Source organism: Tursiops truncatus, chromosome 14 (genome assembly GCF_011762595.2).
Source record: "Tursiops truncatus isolate mTurTru1 chromosome 14, mTurTru1.mat.Y, whole genome shotgun sequence".
Taxonomy (NCBI): domain Eukaryota; kingdom Metazoa; phylum Chordata; class Mammalia; order Artiodactyla; family Delphinidae; genus Tursiops; species Tursiops truncatus.
Window position 1 is genome coordinate 9,643,070 of NC_047047.1, and position 22,520 is coordinate 9,665,589.

Here is a 22,520-nt window from a genome sequence, read left to right on the forward strand (position 1 = left end):
TTTTAACATCTTTGTTGGAGTATAATTGCTTTCCAATGGTGTGTTTCTGCTTTATAACAGAGTGAATCAGTTATACATATACATATGTTCCCATATCTCTTCCCTCTGGCGTCTCCCTCCCTCCCACCCTCTCTATCCCACCCCTCTAGGCGGTCACAAAGCACCGAGCTGATCTCCCTGTGCCATGTGGCTGCTTCCCACCAGCTATCCACTTCACGTTTGGCAGTGTATATATGTCTATGCCACTCTCTCTAGGTGGGGCTGTTTTAAAGTATGTCATGGCTGATTAAATGTTCAGTTCTGTGGGGAAAAGCAAAAGTGTCAGTCCAAGTTTCTGACAATGTCAGGAACATGGTTAATTAATAAACACAATGCCAATAACCATCATCTGCCCAGGTTAGAGACTTAGGATCATTCTAGACCTTTTCCTCCTTTATTCCCATGATGGTGAGCCCAGCTGACACTACCTCAGCCTTCCTTGGTCCTAGGTGCTTACCTGAACCAAGTTCTTGAATCCTCCCAACAACCTGTGAGGCAGGATGAATATTCCCCTTCTGCAGGCAAGGGCCCTGAGGCTGAGAGGTCACACACGTGTGCAGGCTCAGGGTCCGTGTCCTCAGCCGCTGCCTTCCATGGGATCTCTGTTCACCAAAACCTGGTCAGGTCTATCCCACCTCCCCAGCCCAGCCTGTCCGCCGCTCTTCCCCCACCACCCCTGCTACTGCCCACACCCATAGCATCTCTCACCTGGAGAGCTGCCCCTGCCAACAGGTACTCGCCTTCAGGGCCATGTCAGACTCTCCTGACCTCTGGACGCCTCCCCTCCCCCGCCCCACCTGGCTGGATCATTGTCCCGGCTCTGCCTGGGGAAGACTCCCTGCCTGCAGGTGTTCTCATATCAGACACGCTTCCTTGGCGGGTTGGGCTTCGGCCTGCGTTTCCTGAAAGTCCCTGTGTGTAGTCTGGAACCTTCTGTACCGTCTGTCAGCGTTGTGGGTTTGAAGGACTTGCTTGGCAGGTCTGTGCCCCCTGGTCCTGTGAGATGTGGCACATGACAGGTAACACTGGGGGCCGTGGAGCCAGACCCTTGGAACTCGAGTCACGCCTGCTTGCTCTGTGACCTTGGGTAAATCATTTAACCTCTCTTTCGCCTCAGAGTCCTCATCTAAACAGTATCCACCACATAGGGTTGTCATGAGGATTAAGTGAATAAGTAAAGCGCTTTAAGCAGCACTGAGCAGCCAGTGTTGTTGGCAAGGCTTCTCCCATCACGTCCCTGGGCACCTGCCTCCTACCAGGCTCTCCTTGACTACAAATGGGCTGAAGGACGTCTTGGAAGCTGAACTCCCCGCATGTATCAGACCTCTCTGGGTACCATCTCTAGAGCCTGGCACTGTGATTGTCCCAGATTACCTGTGAGAGAAGAGAGAGGGCACAGCTAGGAGCCCCAGCGCCTGCCTCCAGCACCCCAGTTCTTGGAGGCTGCTGAACAAGGCCCATGAGAACAAAGCCCATGAGTCATGCGGAGAGCGGGGAAAATCACTTTCAGTCTTCTTCTCAAGTCGTGTTATTCTAAATGCCCTGGGCGGATGCCCATGTGTGTAGGAGCACTCGGCCAGGCCAGAGGCACTTTGCCCCTCAGAGGCCCCATTGTGACCCCGGGAACAATCATCCCTTGTGTGGGCTTGCAGGCTGCACTGGCCCACGGCCCACGGGCCACGGCTGGCAGTGCAAAGCCTGTGTCTCTTTAAGGTCAGCATGGAGAGGCCCTAAATCCCGCACGTGGGCTGCTGCAGGGGCTCTGATAAGAGGTGCTTTTTAGAGTTCGGTTCGGGCATGTCGGTGAAGCCCAGCTCCTCTACGCTTTGTCCTCTCCAGGAGAAGGGCGGATCTGGTGGGACCCACTGGGAGCGCAGCAAGGGGTAGGGGCTCGGTTCCTGGGGGGGGACTACGTGTGATGAAGCCCCTCCCAGGCCGCCTGCCCTGCCCAGGGAAGGCCCTTAGGATGTGTCCCCAGAGCCCCCATAGAGCAAGGGGGCCACAGGCACTGAAGTCACAGGTAGAAGCACCCCGAATATCCTGGTGGGATTTGATCCACGGCAGCCTCTCCTTCTCTCCGTCCAGAGATGCACACCCTCAGCCAAGCTTGTAGTCACCACGGTTTGTTCTGTGCTGCAAGCTTTGCCTCTTGGTCACGTACAGACATTGACTTCTTACTCCTTTCTCAGGCCCGTGGAGGGACATAGCTCTTTGTTCTATGAACTTAGAGACATCCAGTTATTCACCTTCTTCACAAAGCGTCAGCTGGCCTGGGGGCCCTTTGGCTCTGTCGGGGCTGCAGCGTGGAGCCCGGCAGCTGCCTGGACAGGCCTGGCCATGACTTTGCAGCTCAGAGCAGCCCACCCCTTTCAGGAAGACAACGGTGCCCAGGACCTGGACTCGGCTGTGTGGCCTCCTGCAAGCCCTGCTAGCGGTCCGGGTCTGTCCCACATGCCCGGCTTCATCCCCCTCTGACGTCCTCCGCCCACTGATAGCAATCTACTACAAGGTCTTGTCTCACTGTCACTTCCTGAGAAGCAGCCAGAGAACAGACCCTCATGGGGACAGGTCTGGACACCTGAAGACAGTGAGTGAGCACAGGGCTTCAGGGACGGAAGAAGTTGGCCCCAGACCCAGCTCCAGTTCTCACCTGCTAAGTGAGTCTGTCTCCTTACCTGTACAAGGACAGTCATAGCTGTCTACTGTGGCCACTGGGAGGATGACAGGAGGCTCTCTACATGGGAGGTGCTTCCACAGTGTCTGACCCAAGCCAGGAGCTCCAAACATGGCAGCCAAGATGGTCACACAGTGCAAATTTGGGTGTTGGTGTGACCTGCCCTTTGGTCCAAGTCAGGGCCACCAAGCAGGCAACCTCTAAGGCATGTCCCACCTGCCCTTGGGGTGGCAGCCAGATGTGCCCCATAGGAGGTTCCCTTTTGCCCAAGACCCAGAGGCAGAGCTGAGGCATGCCAGCCACGAGAAGCTTTGGGGGGCAGACACCATCCCACACCTGGAGGGACCAATGGTCCCAGCACACGGTAGGTGCTCAGTTGACGCCCAGTCTCTGTGATCGGAGGACCTTTCTGCTGTTGCCCAGCAGGCTTCTTCAATGCCCCCTTCCCCAGGCCACGTGGGTTCCTGGGAGCACTGCCCTTAGCAAGCAGCCCTGCCCACTGGCCAGAAGTTGTACCTGCAAACACTTCCTAAGTAGCTGGATGCAGATGGAGCTGAGCAGTGAGATGTACCGGCCGGGAGGCTGGACCAGGGTCTGCTGGGGGTGGGGAGAGGCGGGGTGGTCTGCATGAAGGAAAACAGGACCAGGAGAGGGCCTTTTTTGAGGCTGCCCACCCTTATTACACCCAAAGCAAGAGGAGGCAAATCGAATGCCCAGTGAAACTGCAAATTATAAAAATGACTCAGGATAGAAGGAATGAGAAGGTCATGTCAGAGAATCTTCTGCAAAGCTTGGGATTAATGAGGGTTTAGAATTAGACAGTTCCCAACTGAAAAAGGGAAAATAGAGAAAGAGCACATCAAATTTCCTTTAAAGAGGATAATTGAAAAAACACTGAGAAACCCTTGGGAAATTCGACTAAGCCTCTGGTTTCTTTTTTTTTTGATGGGGTCGAATGTGAGCTTCTGTTAGCATCTTGGTGCGTGACGAAAAAATTGTAGACTTCCCTCAGTCAACACCTGGTAGCAAATTTTGTTAAACACGTGACAAACTTCCTATCATTTCTTAACTTGTATTTTTCAGGATATAGCCCCAATCACCTTTTGCTCCTAATAATGTAAAATTTTACCTTAAATTTAAGTGGACTCAGTGAAAGTGGCCTTTTCTGGTACAATTACCCTGGGATAACAGCTCCTGAAGATACCACTGAGATCCAGTTTAGTCACAGGGTCCCCATGTTGGAAGGGGAGTAACATGTCCACTAGTCAGACCTCTGCTTGAGGCTTCAATCTTTGCTCTGCGTGCCCGCTAGCCAGCAGTCGTGCAGCCTCTGCATCTGCACCTCCACGCTGGAACGTGACCAGCTTTTGAGACACCTGTTCTGGCGTCCCAGCTCTAGAACATCATTACCTTCCTTTAATGAAGGATCATTTCGTAACGGGAGCGGAGTTTTCAGGATTCCTTGCTGAGTGCCCTCCTTCCTAATCATCCTTTCTCCTCCCGACCCAGACATCTCATACCTGAAAGGTAGCACTGCCACTTGTCATACTACTTCCTTTCACACTGTGGCCCGGTCCCCTTTCTCTCCAACAGTGTGGTCCAAGGAAATTCTAAAAACAGTTTCTTATCCACGTTCCTAATGGGAATAGAACATGGAAGATACTGCCCAGAACATTTCTGATCAACTTCATAGAGAGTGAGAAGAAACTTCTGCCCCTGTTTTCTTTTGGCTTAAGGATTTTCTAATTTAGCACGGACCCACCCCTCTGTTTTGTAGGAAAAAGAAGGGGTCACCCAGGCTGGTACTTGGTTAGTTTCCAGAGATGGCGAAGCCCTCTGACCTCCCTGGTTCCTGGGGAGGATGGGATACCCACGGTGGTCTCTCTGAGATGCAGTGGCTGGGCACACGGTCACCTGAACTGCCCTTTGATGCTGCCTCCAGAGATTTGGTCTAAACCAAGGATTCCTCAGAAAGCTGACATGATTGTGTTCTCTATGCTAGAGAATGAAAAAAAAAAAAAACTGAAAAACACCCACATGAAAGTATTGAACATAAAGGTACTTTATAAAGTATTTCAAAGGTTTATCACATCCCACTGTGGACATCTGCAAGTATTTGTTGGGTGATTTTTATTCCCCATGACAGGTAGAATATTCTTGAAGACAGAGAAACTTGCTGCAAGATGGACACTCAAAAGAGCCGGAGGAAAATTCCAGTAGACGGTTCTCACGATCCGGTCCAGGAGTCAGCAGTCCAGTTTTGTGGTCTCTCAGATCACATTCCTCACTTCCCACTCCCACTGCCCCCTTTCAAATAGGAAACGATCTTGGAAAGACAGCTCAGTACTCTGACATGAAGGTATATGGGAGAGTAAACCTCTTTCTTTACCCACTATCAGGAACATTTCTGCATTCTAAAGTGTTATGCTGGAAGGCGGGCTGGTCAGTTAATAACCCTCTTGGTTTTCAGCTAAAGTTCTGCTGCTGCTTTAGGAAGACTTCCATCTGATTAAAGAAAACACTGCATGGACCACGTACAGCAGAGTGACTACGAATGAAAACACCTGAAAGCAAGATAAGTGACAATTAATGGCCGTGCATGGGGAGAGGGAAAGGCATGGGCTGTGCACACTGGGGTCGCCACGTGCATGGCTTGCGATCGACAGCCCTTACGTCTGTGGACTGCCACTGCTTCCCATCACACACGCAGATATGCTTTCCTGCAGAGCCTAGGTGCGACCCAGAACGCCCTCAGCACAGACTCCAGGTGACCTAATGATATACTGAACTTGGTGTGCAAGGTCAACTATTTGCCGTCACACATCATCATATTGGTACCATCCAACTGGAAACGAGGGTCCTCAGAGACCCTTCAAGTGATGATTGAAGGGCTCTTCATGGAAAACTTCCTGCCTGCACACCGATAAGACCAGAGTCCACCAGCTGTGATCCCAGCGGCCTCGGCTAAGAGAGCCTGAACACATGGGTTTGCCGCCTGGACGTGTTCAGACCCCGACCAGAATTTTATTCTAAGATTCTGAATTGCACAAGCATGGGCCAGGGAGCCAGGCCACAGGAAGTGAGGGACGGGGATGGAGAGGAGGGATTTTGAGCTTTTGGCAAAAGGAGGGAGCTTCCTGAGAAAGCTACTACTGGGAGCAGAGGCTGGGGAATGTGGCAAAAGGTCACTTTGTGCCCTGTCAAGGCTCTGACCTGCTGTTGTGCACCTGGGCACCATCTGTCCTATCACCCTGCTCTGGGTGGCCGGCCCTGAGGGCTGCCTGCTCCCAGGCAAATACCTGCACCTGGCTTGTGACCTTAGGTGTAGGGTCAGGAGTTTCTAACCCAGGCATAACATCAGGGCGGCTACACTCCCGTGACTGTTGAAAATTCCCCTAAAATCAGCCGTAACTGTGCCTGCTCTTCCGCTGCCTCCACACCTGGGCGAACCCTCACCCTCACTGCCGGAGGCGGTAGGTAACCTGAGTTATTTAATAACCAAGGTAAGAAAATGTATCTGGGAATCAAATACCCTGTCTGAAGGGAGCAGTCACACACGAGTGAGAAGCCCCTCGAAGACCCCCCTGTGCATCAGGAGGGAGCAGTGTATTGTGTCGGGGACTCCGAGCCCAACGGAGACCCTTGGCAGGAGCACCTCAGAAGTCCCCACAGGAACAGGAAACACTTACTTTAAAGGGGGGTCAAGAAATGGCACAAGGAACATGGAGAGCCAGGGCCATGAATGGACATGAACTTAGGCCCTTAAAAACCCCTCTCCCTGAACAGCTGCCATTATTGCCCACCACAGTTAAGATCCAGAAACCTCTAGATTTCTCCAGAAATTTCCAGCTACTCTCAGGCAACTCTCACCAATCCCACGGATCCCTCTGGTGCAGATTCTCTGCTGCCAGCCGAGGAGAGAGGGAGAAGCTCAGCTTTTGAGGCAAGTGAGGAGCCTCAGAGGGGTGAGAGGAGGCCAGATGCTCCCAAAGGCCAGGGGTGTGCGGGAGGTCACATCCCCGGACTGCCGCAGCCCCGCGCCACCCTGAGACCATGGGAGGGGCATGTGGGTGTGGGGCAGGGTCTGGGGTTAAATCCTGAGCGTGTCGTCATGATCCCGTCTCCCATGTGCACGGACACAAACTGATGTTTTGAACAGAAAGGCGTGAGTTTCCATTGAACTGGGCTCGTATTTCCCCCGGGGGGCTCCAGCCCAGCGTTTCCGTCCGCTGGCACCATGTGGATTCCTGGTTCCAGCCCTGCTGGCTTTGCCTGGGCCTCGTCATGGTTCTCCAGCTCAGCTCCCAGAGACGTGGGGATGTGATGCGTCGTGGCAGGGATAAATAGATGTTGATACAGTCCTCAGTGGAGCACTAAACAGCACAGAGGACGAACCTCTGCATCCACCCAGCAGTGTGGAGGAGCCTCACGAACGGGAGGCGAAGAGAGAGAAGCCAGACACGGGAGAAGGCGCGTCACGCTCATGAGAATGCAAAGCAGGGGAAGTGGAACCTGAGCTGGAAACCAGGCCAGCGCTTATCCTCAGTTCAGGGGCCCAGTGACCGCAGCAGGACAAGAAGGGGGCTTCTGGGAGGTGCTTATCATGTTGTTTCTTAACCTGGATGCTTTGGTACACGGAGGGCTTGTGAACTATGAGTCATGGGTGCATTATGGGAACTCATCAGGTTGTACCCATGCTTCCAGGTCACCTCCCTGGATGCCTGTTTATGCTGCATTTTGATGGAAAGTAAAAGGGAGAAGTCAGAATAGGGTAGAGCCTGGTAGAGCCCAGTGGTTCCCAACTAGATATCTGCCCAGTGGGCAGGTCATTCACTCCCCGCTCCTGCGTTGCTCAGTCAAGGGCTGGCCCACTACCCACATTCCATCTCCATTTCACTGCCCTCTTCTGCAGTAATTTTACAGAAACGATTGTCAAATGCCTGGCTGATGTCTGTTCAGAGACAAGGCTTCTGGGCTTGGGATGGGGGAGGTGTGTGGGGGTTCTCTTGTGAGGGGGCGATGAAATAGTCATTTGAAGGTGACGGAGGAGGCAGATGACCAGTCTCCCAAGAGAGGGAAGAACACCCAAGGTGCTGCCTGGCTGTGCTCCTGGTTAGGAACCAGCCACCTTGGGAGATGAGCCCACACGGGGGAGGGTCCCACACGGTGGGACATTTGAGGGGATGCCAGGAACCAGGAGGTGGCCATGCTTACGGAACTGGAGAGCGGCTGGGAGCTGAGGGGAGTGTGTGGCTTCCCCAGGGAAGGGGGTGGGCCCCTGGGGACCAGCAGACAGGCTTTGAGGAGCTTTCCCCCAGACCCCTCCCTCTGGGGACAGGAAGGACACCCTCACTAACCCCCTTCCCAAAGCCCAACTGCGCCCACCCTGTGGGTTTTCTCTCAGCCTCTGCTCTACCCTTCCCAAAGAGAGGCGGGGGTGGCACAGATTTGGCACCTGGGGCGGACGTCTCGTGGTGTTTCATCACATTTGACCTTGGGTGACCCTGGGGCAGGTTGTGCACGCTCTTAAGGCCCTAGTTCTCCATCTGTGAAATGGGTGTAACGGCACCTCCCTCCTAGCAGTGTCGTGAGGGGTAAGCAAGATTGTTCACAAGGGCCCAAGACAGTGCCAGGCCCCACGGTCATGTCTCCTCCCGCATCCGCCTCAAAGCCCAACCAGGCTTGGACCCCTGGGCAGTGCAGGCCTGGGCAGTGCAGCACTGACTGATGGCTGAGGGAGTCTGGGGCACATCATTTCCCTTTTCTGAGGCTTTGTTTCTTCAGAAATGAGGAGAAGGTTTATTTTATTCAAAATTTAGTGAACTAAAAAAATGCGGGAGGGCCCGGGCAGCCTTCCACTCAGAACCTTTTCAGTGGGAGCTGTGAACAGGGCAAATTGACTGGGGACTCACCACAGCAGCGATGTTTTCATGGTAATGTTTGTAGGTGAAGCCCACTTGCAGCTCGATGGCGGCCAAAGCTTCCAGGACAGAGGCACCAAAGTAAAACAGGGAGGCGATACAGTGGTAGGCTGCATCCTGCAGGGTGAGAAAAGGCCACTAGACAGGTGGGGCACCCAGATGTGGAGACGTGGGGCAGCTGTGGTCCCAGCAGGTCCTGTCCACCCCTCAGATGATGGGGGACCCACCCCAGGACCAGGTCCCCGGTCATCATCTGCTACTCCTTTGACACCCCCCAACCCAGCCCCCCTCCTCAGAGACATTGATTAACCAGAGCGGCCGAGCTGAGTTATCTCACTGGTTTGGGGCCAGAGTAAGGACTTTGATGGAGGAAGGATACTGCTCTCCCTTGAGGTGGGATCTAGTAAGGGGTGGGGAGGTGGCCCTTTGGGATTGGTAGAAATTGGTTCTGGACCTGAGAAGTGTCAGCTGCAGTCACAGTCCCCAGTTCGGGTGTGGCCTTGGTGGCCAATACAGAGTGAGAGGCTCAGGCCGTTTTCACTGTTGTGGTGTTGTTAGCTTTTTCTTGGGGGGAGCCAGGGATTGGGGCTCCAGGTATGTTTTAAAAGCAGAAAAGCGCTAGAACAGGTTTTTGAGTAGTTACGATTTGGAGGTGGTTTCTAAGGTCTAGGTTGGAGGCCCTTTGAGACTAAGAGGCCTGGCTAACAGCCCCACCCCCTTCCAGGGGAGGTAAGGGCAGGTGGCCCACGTGTAAGTTTACCCCCTTCATGGGCCTCAAAGCAGAATTCATGTGCAAGAGCGATCATAGGCCTTCCCTCTTCCTGGGCCAAGTCCCTCTCTGGTGACCCTGCTCTAGAAGGTGGTGACTGAGAGCTGGGCAGTGAGCGTGGCCTCACGCTGGGCAGCCAGGACCAGCCCCCAGCACCCTGTCCCCTCCCCCGAAATGGAAGCCAGCCCTTCTGGGTGGTGGGTGATGCCAGCTGGCCCCTGGCAGGTGCAGGAGGTACAGGGAGGGTTGTTGGGCTGCCAGTTTGCATGAAAAGGGCGTTCACCCGGGAGAAAGCAGAGCAGGCCCGCAGAGGATCAGGCGGTGACAGTGACAGTCCGCTTCTGCCTTTCACCTCTGCCCGACCTCCTGCGGCGGGGAGCCCTGGGCTGCTATGGGCAGCTCGGATCTGAGGGCCTGACCGGCTCAGCCTTGGCGCATGGGTGGGAGACGTGTACGGGGCACCTCACCCAGCACCGGCCAAGCCAACCTACCAGGGGCGATGCTCCGATGCCGCACCCCACCCCCACCTCAAACATCGTAGGACCGGGACTCACCAGGGTGATCCAGGAAGTTCTGCTGCCGTGAGCACCAATTAGATACAGGAAGAGCAGTAGAGTGGTGGCTATGAAGCAAGACACAGACGTGAACATGACCCAGCCCTGGATCAGTGGAATAGGCACATGGGACGAGGCAATCAGGATCCACACCAGCCCCCCAAAGACCTGCAGAGGGAGGGAGAGAAGGGGTGAGGGTCAGACCAGGAGAGCCCACACCCAGGCAGGACCAGACCCAGAGGTCACGCTGGGGAACTGGGGGCTCTCTATAAATGGTAACTCAGTCAATCCTCACAACATCCCTGGGAGTGTGGTACTGACCCATTTGTGAGATGGGGAAACAGAGGCACCTTTGAATTAAACATTTGTTATCCCCCCCCAAAAAAAAAAAAATGTGTTATCCCTAGAAAGGACTTAGGCCATCCAGTGTTTTTTAGTAGAAGGGCAAACTCTGAGATTATATCCTTCCTAGTATTTTTTATAGACAAATATCCTTTTTGTTTTGTTTTGGCCATGCTGCACGGCTTGTGGCCCAAGGCTTGAACCCAGGGCCATGGCAGTGAGAGCACTGAGTCCTAACCACTGCACCACCAGGAAACTCCCCCAAATATTCTTTCTTTTATAAAATGGTAGTGGCCAGCTGATTCCTTTGGTCTTTACTTGGCAAAACAAATTAGCCATACTATATCATTAGGATTTAAGAAAAAAACTTGACCTTTAAATCCCCAAGTCCCAGAAGTTCTCTGACTTTTGGAGATGGGGTTGGAGTGGGGAGGGCCCAGGTCAGCCTGGTCTCCTCAGAGGTGGGAGAAGCGTTCCTCCCCCTGTCATTATCCAGAAGACATCCCACTTGGTGTCCTCAGGGTCAGGGAGCCCCATGTTTTCAAGAGAAGCATAAGGACAGACTTGGGGTTCATAATCTCAATGGTATAGTCCGGCTCCCCCTGTGGACAAGGTACAACCCAAGCTGGGATTTCCTGTACTTGTCTTCCGTTCTCCTTGTCCCTCTCCATCCCAGTGAAGTCACCTCAGCCTCCTCCGCCGACCCCATCCAGAGAAGGACTGGGCTGGGACACGGGTGGAGATAGTCACAGGGCCCAAGGTACTGCAGAGCTTAGCTCCATCCTCCTGAGGGTCTGGGGGCTGAGGACGGGCTGCCCTCCTAGCCCTGCATTCCCTGGGGTGTAAATGCATGTGGTACCCTGACCTTGTCTCCCTGCACCTGCTGCCCACTTGCTGGGTAAGAGATAGCACTTCCCCAGGTGTTCTCTGAGCATCTTAGCTGAGAAGCTTCAGGTGACCATCACATTTGGGTAGGAAAATCAGTGCAGTGAAGAATCTGGAGTTATCAAAACCAAGTTGGGTCTGATGAATCATATGTGGGCATCTCTGATCAGAAAATTCCTCTACTGATGACTGAGAGGCAGTGGGACACACTTCCCAACTTACAATAAGTGGAGCAAAATCGATTAAATAAAAATCCTCAGACTGCTGTAGAGTAAGAGGTGTGTAGACTCACCCATAGTTGCCTTTAAGATCAAACACATTGCCGGGACTTTTTCATAAGGGACGCTTAACAAAAGGATGTGATCGTGCCGATGGCCGAGACAGACTTGGCTTTAGAAGGCACGGAGTGTGGCATGGAGAAGAGGGTGGAACTGGCTTGCCCATCTTGGGAGCAGAGGGCTGCTGGCACACGGCGTGAGAGGGCCTCTCCGCCGCATCTGCTGGAGGATGCTGTAGCCTGTGGTTCCACCTGTCGGGCCCCGGCTTCCTCCACTGTAAATGGCACCTGGCAGCTCACTCCGCACGTTGCCTGCTGGTGCGAACCGCGTGAGTGTGAAGCTTCTGGCCCTGTGCCCCCTCACCACCCAACAGCAGAGGGAAGTCTGCTCACTCAGGATGCCGGCAGCCCAGTGCAGACAGACGTAGAGTCAGCCAGAGACAGCACAGGACGATTGGGCAAGGCAGTCCCGACTGGGACACGGCCCCAACTGAGTCTTGAAGGGAGAGGTGGACTTAGGCCAGAAGGTCAGGACGAGGCTTTCCAGGGGAGGAAAGGGTACATGCCAAGCCCAAAGGATGCTGCAGCAGCAGTGAGGGCTTGGGAAGGCCGTGAGTTGGCACGAGGTTGGGGAACAAGGAGGGGCAGGGAGTGCGGCTTGAGGAAGGGTGACCTTCACACAGGACTGATCGTTGGGCCACCTCAAAGGCGTGCCAGGCCCTGCTCAGTGGAAAGCCGAGATTCAGCATGAATCACGGGGCAAAGCCAGTGCCTGCCTCACTCCACCTACAAAGTTTGCAGAGAGCAAACAGAGCAAGTACAGTACCCACACCTAGGAGATAAGGCATCCCAGGCAGGGAGCGTCCACTGCACCCTGGCCTCAGAGCCCTGCTGGCCAAATATTTGTCCAGAGCAAAGGGGTAGGTGAGGGTTCAAGCACTTCCCTTCCTAAAGAGAGCCCGGAGGGGCTCCCAGCTCTCAGGAAGCACGCTGAGAGGCAATCGTTTTGACACATCAGTTACACAGGTGGAGGCATGGCCCCAGTTTCCGTTCATCTCCGTCAACAGGCCAGATTCCCACCACCCTCACCTGCGCCCAGGTCACCGTCTTGCATAACATCTCTTAGCTGAGTGGCCCGAGAGTCACCAGACTTGAGCTCGCTCTCTGGGTCCCAGATCCCCACGCTAGAAAACGGGGGTGGGGCCTGGACTAGGGCTCAGTGGTCCTCAGCCCTCACTCTGCACTGGAATTGCCTGGGTCACCTCGAAAACCCCAGTGCCCAGGTCTCATGCCAAGGAGAGAAGCAGAGTGATAGGACAAGAAGCAAACATCCCAGGCTCTTTGCCAAAGGCTTTGGAGTATGTTTCCATAACACAAGCGGTCCATGGATGGAGTTTTGGTAACTCCTGTCAAACAAGGAGAAATGGTTCCTGTCTCCAACGTCCAGCAATGCCGGCCAAGAGGCCTCTCCAGTTCCTCACTGGCTCTGATCCAAAGTTTCCTTTCCTCTCCTTAAGCCTCCATCCCTGTCTTGCTCTGAACGTGAGAGTCGCTCGTCCTTGGGTGTCCTCTAGACACGGGGACACAGTCTCAGTATCGATGAATGGGGTGGAGCTGGGGATCTGAGGCCTCTACCCACCCTGGTGTTTCAGGCCTGGAAACCGCCCATCTTTCATTCAGTGTGCCTGTGGAGGCTGAGCAGAGGTGAAGTTCTGTAAGAACCAAGGATATCGTACAAATCCAGACAAAAAGTTTCCAAAGACTTAAAAAAGTTTTAATCTGCGGTCTACCCCATCACATGATTTTTGTGAAAACAATTGCCTCAGGAGATGGTCTTGGGGAAGGTCTCACGTGAACTCAAGAGTAGGTTCTTTCTTTTCTTTTCTGAATTAGTGCAGAGGAGGCAGGCCAGGGTGGTTAAGGGTATAGACTTCAGAATTACTGAATCTGAATCAGCTCTGCCACATTTTGCTGGGTCACTGGCTGTCTCTGGGCAGGTTACTTCCTCTCTGGTCCCTATCTGAAAAATAGTGATAGCAGTAGTGCCCACCCAATGGGACCGGGGTGAAATGAGTTTATATCTACAGGTGCCTGGCACACGGCGAGTGCTCTAAGTACTTGTTGTCATAACTGTCGTACGATGGGGCGAAGCCTCTCCTGTAACCACGTGAAAACCCCAGTAGGTCAAGATCTCAACTTGCACAATTATCCCCCCCAGACCTTGTGGGGACCCAGAATTTTAAAATAACTTCAGAAGCATCAAAAAGAGAAAAACCTAAAATCTCCCAGAAATCAAAAGCTGAGGAAAATGTGTCTGCCTCTGCCGAAGGGAACACAAAGGACATAAAAATATGCGAAAGCCTTCCTTCCAACAATGAGCTCCGGTTACAGAAGTGGGAAAAGGACTCCTCCGGCACATTCTTGAGATTGGTAGGGTGTCTCCATTGCTTGTGCAGGGCTGAGAGCTCTGGGTCCACAATTGTCCAGTGTTTTTGTGGCAGGACTTGGATCATGGAGTTCAAGGCAGAAGAATCGCTCAAATTCTCTGAATATTTTTCTGGGGCTCATTTTACTCTGTCAGGGTCACCACAAGCAGGCAGTCTTCCCATAACAAGGCAAGACGTGACCCAAGGAGGACGTCCACGTGGGGCTGTTCACACACACACCCGGTAGTAAGTCCCTCGGGGCCCAGTGTCAGAATTCCCAAGCTCCGAGGGCACGGTGTGGTCTTGAAGGGCACATGTATGTGAACAGGAGCTTGTGCCCTGAACTCTTGAGAAGGAAACTGGCCACAGAACACAGGTGGCGCACCCAGCCCTGAGCAGTCCTGCTACTTCGGTCAGGTGGGCAAAAACCACCTCCCCAGGAGGGAGAAGAGAGATGGACACACCGATGAGACTTGTCCCGGCTGCCGAGAGCTCCGAGCCCTTAGGTGCTCTCCCAAGGCCACCAGGAAGAGCGACTCCAGTTTGTGTTTCTGGAAGTGTCTCTATCCACTGAACTCTTTTGGCAGTCAGGGGTCACTGCAATGCTGGGAGGGCCTATGCAGGTGACTTGGCCAGTAGAGTAACGGTGTTCCAGGAGAAGCAGCAGTCCCAGCTCTGAGCCTTGGTTGACTAAAACAAGCAGTCGTTCCGTGAGTTAGAGCAGAGGGTGTTTTCTTGTGTGTGTGTGTCTGGAGGCTGAGCTACTGCAGGGAAGGGAATAGGCACCAGGTCAAGAGGACTTAGGCAACAGGCAGCAGGAGAGTATAGAGAGAGGGAGGTCGGAGCACTGAAATCTTCCCCAAGACCCACAAAAAGGGGTCTGAGGGGGAGGCTGGGGGCTCTTCCTGTTCTGAAAAGCAGAGACAGCAGGAAGCAAACACTAGTTCTCATATGAGCCCCACCACCCTTGTATGGAGAAGCTGGGCTCCCAGCAAGTAAGGAAAGCCTTCCTTCACCTGCTCACTTACTCAGCCACCCATTCATTCATTCATTCACTTATGCATTTAACAGATACTGAGAGGAAATGGCAGCACTGGGGGCAGGTATGTCCAGGGAGACAGACTTTATTCAAAGACACACCAGTAAATGGAGCCCATCTCGCCCGTCCTGGCCTCTCTCCTCCTGTCTTGCTGCCGAGTCCCACTCAAGCAGCTCTGGGGCCACCAAGGGCAGAGGCAGGTCCTGGTGAGTGTCAGGGCCCCAGGGAGGGTGACCAGCTGAACACCTCTGCCAAGGAGAGGGAAAGAGCCCAGAAATTTGCACAGCGTCCTCTCCTTGGACCACATGGAGGTATCTGGGGCAGGTCAGAGATTCTCTCTGTGGGGACCCTCTCCCCCTCTGCCAACTGAGGAGTCTGACCTCTGAGTCTATTCCCATGGTGAACACCAGGAATGCCGCTGAGGCTTCGTGACTCAGTTTACCTATGCCAGGTGCTCTGCCCTCCTGGTCCCATTGTCAGCAGGCTCCTTCCTTCTGGGGAACCATCATTACATGACCATCCCAATATAGACTTAGATAATGTCCCTTTAATCTGAGGGTGAGACCAGGACTCAGGGGACCTTGAGTCTGTTTGTGAAGAGGAGGATAGAGGTCTGGGATTCAAAAAGACAGGGTGTGGGTTCACGTCTGTAGTTGATATTAACAGGGTGAGTGTGGACTGGGAAGTGGCCCCCCGTCCAGGCCTGAGTCCCTCTTCCCTCAGGTGAGTACCCACCCCGCCTCTCTCCATAGCACTGGTCATTAGCATGCGGGGGTACGTCTCCCCCTTCCCCCCGTCCCTCTCTTTCTGCCCCCTCCCCTCCCAGCCTGACTGTATTCTAATAGGAACCAAGGCTCCAGTGTGGAATTTCAGGTCAGCTGAGACTGGCCGTGTGGCCCTTTTTCTCACTGCACATGCACATCAATGTGTGATGGCTGGTGCCAAGGCTTTTCTTTTAGTTCCTACGTGTATGTTCCAGGTCCTAGGACCTTGGTGTATTAAAATGATTCAACACAAGGGTTGTTTTGCCCCAGCATGAACAGAATATTTTTCACATGGTGGGAGGGACAGAGAATCAAGGCCACTACGTTCCCCTAGGAAGTAGTTATGCCACTAGAAGCTACCCATCCAGAAGCTACCAGGAACCACGGCTTCCCACCAGAATGCAGAAGACAGGTCAGAGCCTCACAATGCAGAGAGTACCAGGGCCCTGCTGCGTGCTCTGAGGAATAATCTGGAACCCGTGAGGAGTTGGCCCACACCTACCCAAGGCATCAGTGCTTCAGGGACCAGGGCTGTCATTCACCTGCTGTCCTCACATTCATGCGCATCCGGAGAGAGCACCTGCTGGGGCCTCTCATCAGTGCCTGACCCTGGTGGCCTCTGGTCCAAAGCACCAAGTCCAGGGACCTATACTTGAGAGCCAAGAAGAAGCGCAGCTGGGCTTGTATCAGGGGTGGAAGCCAGGGCTCAGCACGGAATCCAGGGGGAGTCAGTCCCCAGCCCCCATCCAGGTCCAGACTGGCTGGCCCCATCCTGCCTGGAGGCAGGCCCCAGGTGGCCCAGTTCCCATACCCAGCCCTTCCCTCAGATAAAGTGTCCTGAGTCCAGAGCAAAGCCAAGCTATTCCTTGGGTAAAGAAGATGTGGTACATATATACAATAGAATACTACACAGCCATTAAAAAGAGCGAAAGAATGCCATTTGCAGCAACATGGATGCAACTAGAGATTGTCATACTAAGTGAAGTAAGTCAGAAAGAGAAAGACAAATACCATATGATGTCACTTACATGTGGAATCTAAAATAGGGCACAAATGAACCTATCTACAAAGCAGAAAAAGACTTATAGACATAAAGAATAGACCTGTGGTTGCCAAGGGGGAGGAAGGGAGAGGGATGGACTGGGAACTTGGGGTTGGTAGATGCAAACCATTACATTTAGAATGGATAGACCACGAGGTCCTACCGTATAGCACAGGAAGCTATACCCAGTCTCCTGGGATGAACCATAGTGGAAAAGAATATTTTAAAAAAGAATGTCTGTATGTGTATAACTGAGTCACTCTGCTGTACAGCAGAGATTGGCCCAACGTAAATCAACTATCCTTCAATTAAAAACAAACAAACAAACAAAAAACACAAGTTATTCCTAAGGCTCTGCAGAACCAGCCTTGGCTGGTAGCACAGCACACGTCCCCAACGCGCCCTGGCAGCCAGCATGGAGGGAGTGGGTACAACAGCCACCCTTTGTCCTGGCCTGACTTGAGTGTGAGCTGTGCCTTGCAGGGGCATCTGGAACCCGCCTACTCTCTTCTGAAAGCACTCGGACAGAGAGGGGGGCCCATCTGCGTCGAGTTGCGGGTGACCTATGGAAAGCGTAAAAGCAATCTTTTTCAAGGTAGCTTGGTTGTGACGACATACACATGAGGATGCTGGAGCTGAGCTGCGTCATCACGCTTAGCGGTTTCCAGAGAACAGCTCAGTCACTGATTTCGGATCAAAGCAGGCCTCCCATTCTTGAAAACCTGGAAAAGTCACTTCTCAGCTCCAAGGACAAACCCCTGAGAGACCTCTACCTGTAATTCTTCCCCTCCCTTTAGAGAAGAGGAAGGGAGAAAACCCAGCAGTACCCTTACCTCCTTCTAAACAGCTCCAGGGAGGGGCCTGCAACACGAGGAGAGACACAGGGCCAGGAGTCAGTGGGCACAGCCAGGGAAGGGAGGCTCTGCCACCGTCCTGCGCTGGCAGCAGGGCCGGCCCGCACTCTCTGGTGACTGTAGGAGAGGTCCCTGGCTGGGGCAGCAGGACTGTTTCCCCAGGAGCAGAGAGGGTGCTTCCGCCGAGCCCAGGAGAACCTCAGGGCACCTGGCTTCTTGCCCAAGCCTTTCACTGAGAGCTACCTCCAGTATCGTGTCGCCCATTTAACGTTGAGGGGTAGACGGGCCTCCCGTCGACCACTCCAAACCTAGCTGGATGATGCGGGCCGTGCAGTGCTTATCAAATGCAGATTCTTGGGCCGGCCCAGGACCTAGCGACTCAGGACCTCCAGGGTGTTTTTGACAATAAGGCCTAGTCAGCTGTGAGCTCCCCAGTGGCTCCGAGCTGTCCCTTCACTCCCTTTGGGGGAGAAGAGGGAACCAGGCCTTGCCCAGGGCTGCCAGGTGGGCAGTGGGGTCCCTTCTGCCGTAGACGGAAGTTCATCGTGGGTGTTTGGGTGAATGCAGGAACCTGCGAGAGCTCTGCTGTCACTGCAAGAAGTACCACTGGAGATGGAGGTACCAGGCGAGCTGCCTCCCCTCTCTGAGCCTCAGTTTCCCCCCACCTCTTGAAAACTAGGTTTCTGTGATTCCACATCTCTCATCTCCTAGGGGTCCTCGTGCTGCCTTCCCAGTGTAGCCAGAACGTGGACCACCCGTCAGAAAAGTGCTTTGTCATCCTGCCCCCCCCCCCCCAGTCCCAGGATTTTTCTGGTCACTCTCAAATAATAAAAAGTCCCCAGTCACTTTGGGTCCTAGAAGCAGTCTCATTTCAGTAACTACTATGTCCAGTTCACTGTAAGAATCGACACTGCCAGCTGATTCCGGGTGGCTTCCAACTCCCACCCCCGCCCCCCAAAGGGCACACTCTGAGGTGCGCACACTCTTTCCAAAGAAATGTTCTCTCAAGGTCCAGCCATTCTATCAGCGGCTCCATCTCTAGCAGGCTGGGGAAGAGGCAGTTGGGTTAAAGATTATTACATAACCTGTTTTCAGGTATCCCCTTCACAAGTTTCGAAAGGGAGGCGTCTCTCCCGGCACTTGGGGAGACCAGAGTTGGCCAGAGCTGAGACAAAAAACATCCTATGTTAACATCCCATTTTCTGAACATGTCCCAAGTGTCCCGAAGCCCCTGGCTTAGAGGGAAGACGAGGATGGGGAGACAGAGCCTTGGCTCCAAAAGGAAAAATGTCCTTGGGTGGCAGTGCGGGAACAGACCAGAAGCAAAGCCCTAGGCGGAGTTGTTGTGGGAGGGGGGACACTGGGCGTTCCACCTGCACCTGAATGGGGGTACACCTGTGACCCCACCGCCTGCAACAGCGGCATGGCCTCTGCGGCTCTGGGGTGCTCACGGGGGCAGGGTCACACCACCTGGTTGGGCCTGCCTTCCCCTTCCCGTGAAGACCCTGCAACTCTCAGAAGTCAGGAGCTCAGGGGTAGGGGTGCAGGGCCAGAGTTGAGCTGCCCTGCGCCAGCCCGAGCTACCAGCCTTCCCTGCTCTGTGGGCATGTCTTGGGAGCTGGGCAGAGCTCCACCCTCAGTCCTGGAGGCTGAAAGTTTGGCATCTGCACCTCCCAGGCTATTGGGAGGTCAGGCATGAGAATACAGACTGGGAGTAATCAACGACTCGCTGGACCACAGAGTTAAAAAATAATCAAGCATTTCACACCCTCTGGACTAGCAGAAAATTACAAAGTCTGACTCTACCAAGTGTGGCAGGATGAGGAACAATGGAGACTTTCGTAAGCCGCTGGTGGGGTCAGGAAGTTATACAATATGGGGACCCTCTTTACGAAAGCACGCAGAGTGAGTCAGAGTCTTGGAAGGGTCCTGAGCAAGCGGGGGTCCTGAGCTTAATTAAGCTTCATCAGCTTCCTGGAAACTTCACTTCTGGCTGTGTACGTTGTAACCCTTTTGGACATCAGTGTGCTAACATCTGGGAAAACAAGGGTGTGCATTCCCTATGACCCAGCAAGTCAAATCTCTGTGTGTTCCCACAAGAAATTCCCAAAAGTAAAGAGGCAAATACAAGGATGTTCTTTGGCGGTTCCAGCTGCGCTATCAAAATGCAACACGTTGGAAATTGCCCAAGCGTCCATCAACAGAAGACTGAATAAACAGTGTCAACATGTATAAAGCTCAGAACAAGGTTGCACGAAAAGCATGTTGCAGAAGGATGTGTACGGGGTGACAGTACTTTCAGAAAGCGAGAAAAAATATACAACCACACCGTGTGTAGTCATGGGTAGTTAGGTGTGCAGTAAAGGTCTAATCTTGAACACACATTCAGCCCAGGGGTCGTCCTGAGGCTGGAGGGAGGAGAGATAAGGTAAGATCATAGCAAAATACCCAGGGGGCTTAGATGTCCTCTGAAAGCCCCATTTCCTTAATACTGAGAGTAAATAAGGCAAAATACTAAGATTTGACAAAGTTGAGTGTTAATTACATGGATGCCTATTAAAGTATATATACTTTTCTGTCATTTTTGAAATAGTTCTTACTTGAAAAAATTTGATTTGAAGTTGGTACAACAGAAAACTAACCATTTAAAATGGACCAGTTCGATGGCATTTAATACACTCACGATGTGGTGCAACCATCACCGCTAACTCCAAGACCTTTTCATCACCCTGGAAGAAAAGCCCATACCCATTAGGCTGCTCCCAATTTCCCTCTCCTCTCGGCCCCTGGCAAACCACCAATTTGTGTCCTGTCTCTATAGACTTACCCATTCTGGACGTTTCAGATAAATGCAGTCATACGCTACGTAACCTTTTGTGCCTGACTTCTTTTACTTAGAACAGTGTTTCAGTGTTTATCAACCTGTATCAGTACTTCATTCCTTTCTACAGCTGAATAATATTCTGTTGCATGGAATATTACAGCTTGCTTATCCATTCACCCGTTGATGGGACATTTGGGCTGTTTCCACCTGTTGATTATTGTGACACACATGTTCATGTACCTGTTCAGGTCAGGGCAAGAGGAGGAGGGTGTGCTAGAGTCTTTTGCATGAAGCCCGATGAACACACTTAAAAAAAATATTTATTTATTTGACCATGCCGTGTGGCTTGCGGGATCTTAGTTCCCCAGCCAGGGATTGAACCCGGGCCCCTGGCAGTGGAAGCACAGAGTCCTAACCACCGGACTGCCAGGGAATTCTCAACACACTTTCTTATGATTCTTGTTATAATGCTCCCCAAACAGCTACAAAGGCAGAGTAAAAAACTCATTAGGGCAACTCAAGAGATACGAGCAAGTCATTTTGTTGCTTAAAAATCTCTCTGCCCCATCTCACCTCCAGCCATCATCACTTACAGTCACCAAATGCTGCCTTTGTAAGTACAGTAGCCTCTGAAGAAACCACCTGTTACTCATTTTCAGGCTAAGTGCTACTGGAAGCGCAGAGATGAGCCATTTGGGGAAGGAATGTTCCAGTGACTGCAAGCCCCTTCCACTCTGGGCCTGGGTGTCCCTACCTATAAATGGTGTGGCTCAGCGTAGAGGTGTCCAGGGTGTCTCCTAGATGTCACTTCCTTGATATGGTACCATCAAGCAAACTTAACCCCCGCTTCCCTTTCCCCCAACCCTCCATGGATGACAGAACCTGATCCCTTTGTTGTTCACACCCTCCCTGACCGTCAGGAGATAAGAAGCTGGGGTCCCGTTTTTAAACAGGCTTGGACGTTTTCTTTTCCAGCTGACTCTCCAGGCAGCCACTTCTGCGGTGGGGACGCAGGGAAAGGAGTCTCGGAGCCCGTGGAACGGCACCCACAGAAGAAATACCGCACCCGCTCCCCCCACCCCCTTAGGTGAGGCCCTGGGGCCCTGGGGAGTTTAGGCTGAAGGCGGGTCTGAAGCCTCCCGGCAGTGAGCACTTTACAGGAGCCCAGAGTAGGAAGTGCTCTCCTGCAGCCGTGCGAGGCTGTGCGGCTCCAGTGTAAGGAGGGACCAGCCGCGGTGCAGAGGTCTACAGACCGCTCAAAGTCAGCCAAGGCCGGGGACGGCTCTCACAGGTCCCTCTCCCCTCGCACACCCCACACTGGGCACCATGGCTGTGGCGGAGCAAACGACAGCGTGTTTTATTAGTTCCAGATCAAAGTTGTCGCAAATACCTTCACCAGAGACGTTCAAGAGAAAATAATCCGGATTCGGCTCCTCCTATGACACCAACCCAATCTCCACAGTTCGCTTGGTAATCCTCAGGTTTCTTTTGATGATTTTTAAATTTTGAAGCAAAATCCTAACCCTGGAAAGAGCTGGGCCCCTCTACAGGGACGTCGCTCTCCAATAAGGGCTTCCTCTGCTCGGCCCATGGGAGGCAGGTCGGGAGCGCAGCATCGAAACCGGCGCGCAAAGAGTGGACCGGGGCCGGCTTCGGATATCTGACCCGTGTTGCGAGTTCGTTTTTTCCACCTAAGTCTTGGAGACGGTTTCCCCATGGCCGTTAGCTAGAAGGGGCCAAAGTATTACTGCGGGGTGGGCGTGCGGGAGAGTCTTTCCTCCCCGGGCCCGGCTACCGAGGCTCAGGGACCCTCGCTGCTTGCGGATCAGTCGGCGCGCTGTGCGGATCCCCCAGGAGAGTGCGCGGCACGACCCATCCCATCCCGCCCTCCCCGGCGCGGGCGCGGGGCGCGCCAGCCACTCACAAACTCGAAGATGAAGAGCAGGTCCGGCAAGGTGATGAAGACCGCGAAGCCGCTAGGCAGGCTGCTGCCACCCGACGCCGCTGAGGGGGCCATGCTGGTGGGCTGGCGACGGCCTCGGAACAGGACGCGCGCAGCTCTGGCTCTGCGCTGAGCGCTCGCTTGCCCGGCGGAGCTCAGTGGCCAGGG

At 53.5% G+C, this 22,520-nt stretch overlaps 1 protein-coding gene across 1 annotated transcript; it reads right to left on the reverse strand.

The window, feature by feature from the left end:
• Positions 1-4,757: 4,757 nt before the first annotated feature.
• On the reverse strand, positions 4,758-22,520 carry MAL (mal, T cell differentiation protein (MAL blood group)). The gene is made up of 4 exons (XM_033837987.2): positions 22,335-22,520; positions 9,958-10,125; positions 8,626-8,751; positions 4,758-5,277 (listed from the first exon to the last, which is right to left on the reverse strand). Exons 1-4 carry the CDS (start codon positions 22,425-22,427, stop codon positions 5,203-5,205), a joined length of 462 nt encoding a protein of 153 aa, XP_033693878.1. The 5' UTR covers positions 22,428-22,520; the 3' UTR covers positions 4,758-5,202.

Excerpts from the sequence above, each read along its gene's own strand:
- MAL (XM_033837987.2), bottom strand. The coding sequence starts at position 22,427 with ATGGCCCCCTCAGCGGCGTCGGGTGGCAGCAGCCTGCCTAGCGGCTTC. Across the intron at positions 10,126-22,334 it reads TGCTCTTCATCTTCGAGTTT|GTCTTTGGGGGGCTGGTGTG; the intron begins GTGAGTGGCTGG and ends CTCCCTCTGCAG. Across the intron at positions 5,278-8,625 it reads ATGAAAACATCGCTGCTGTG|GTGTTTTCATTCGTAGTCAC; the intron begins GTGAGTCCCCAG and ends TCTTGCTTTCAG.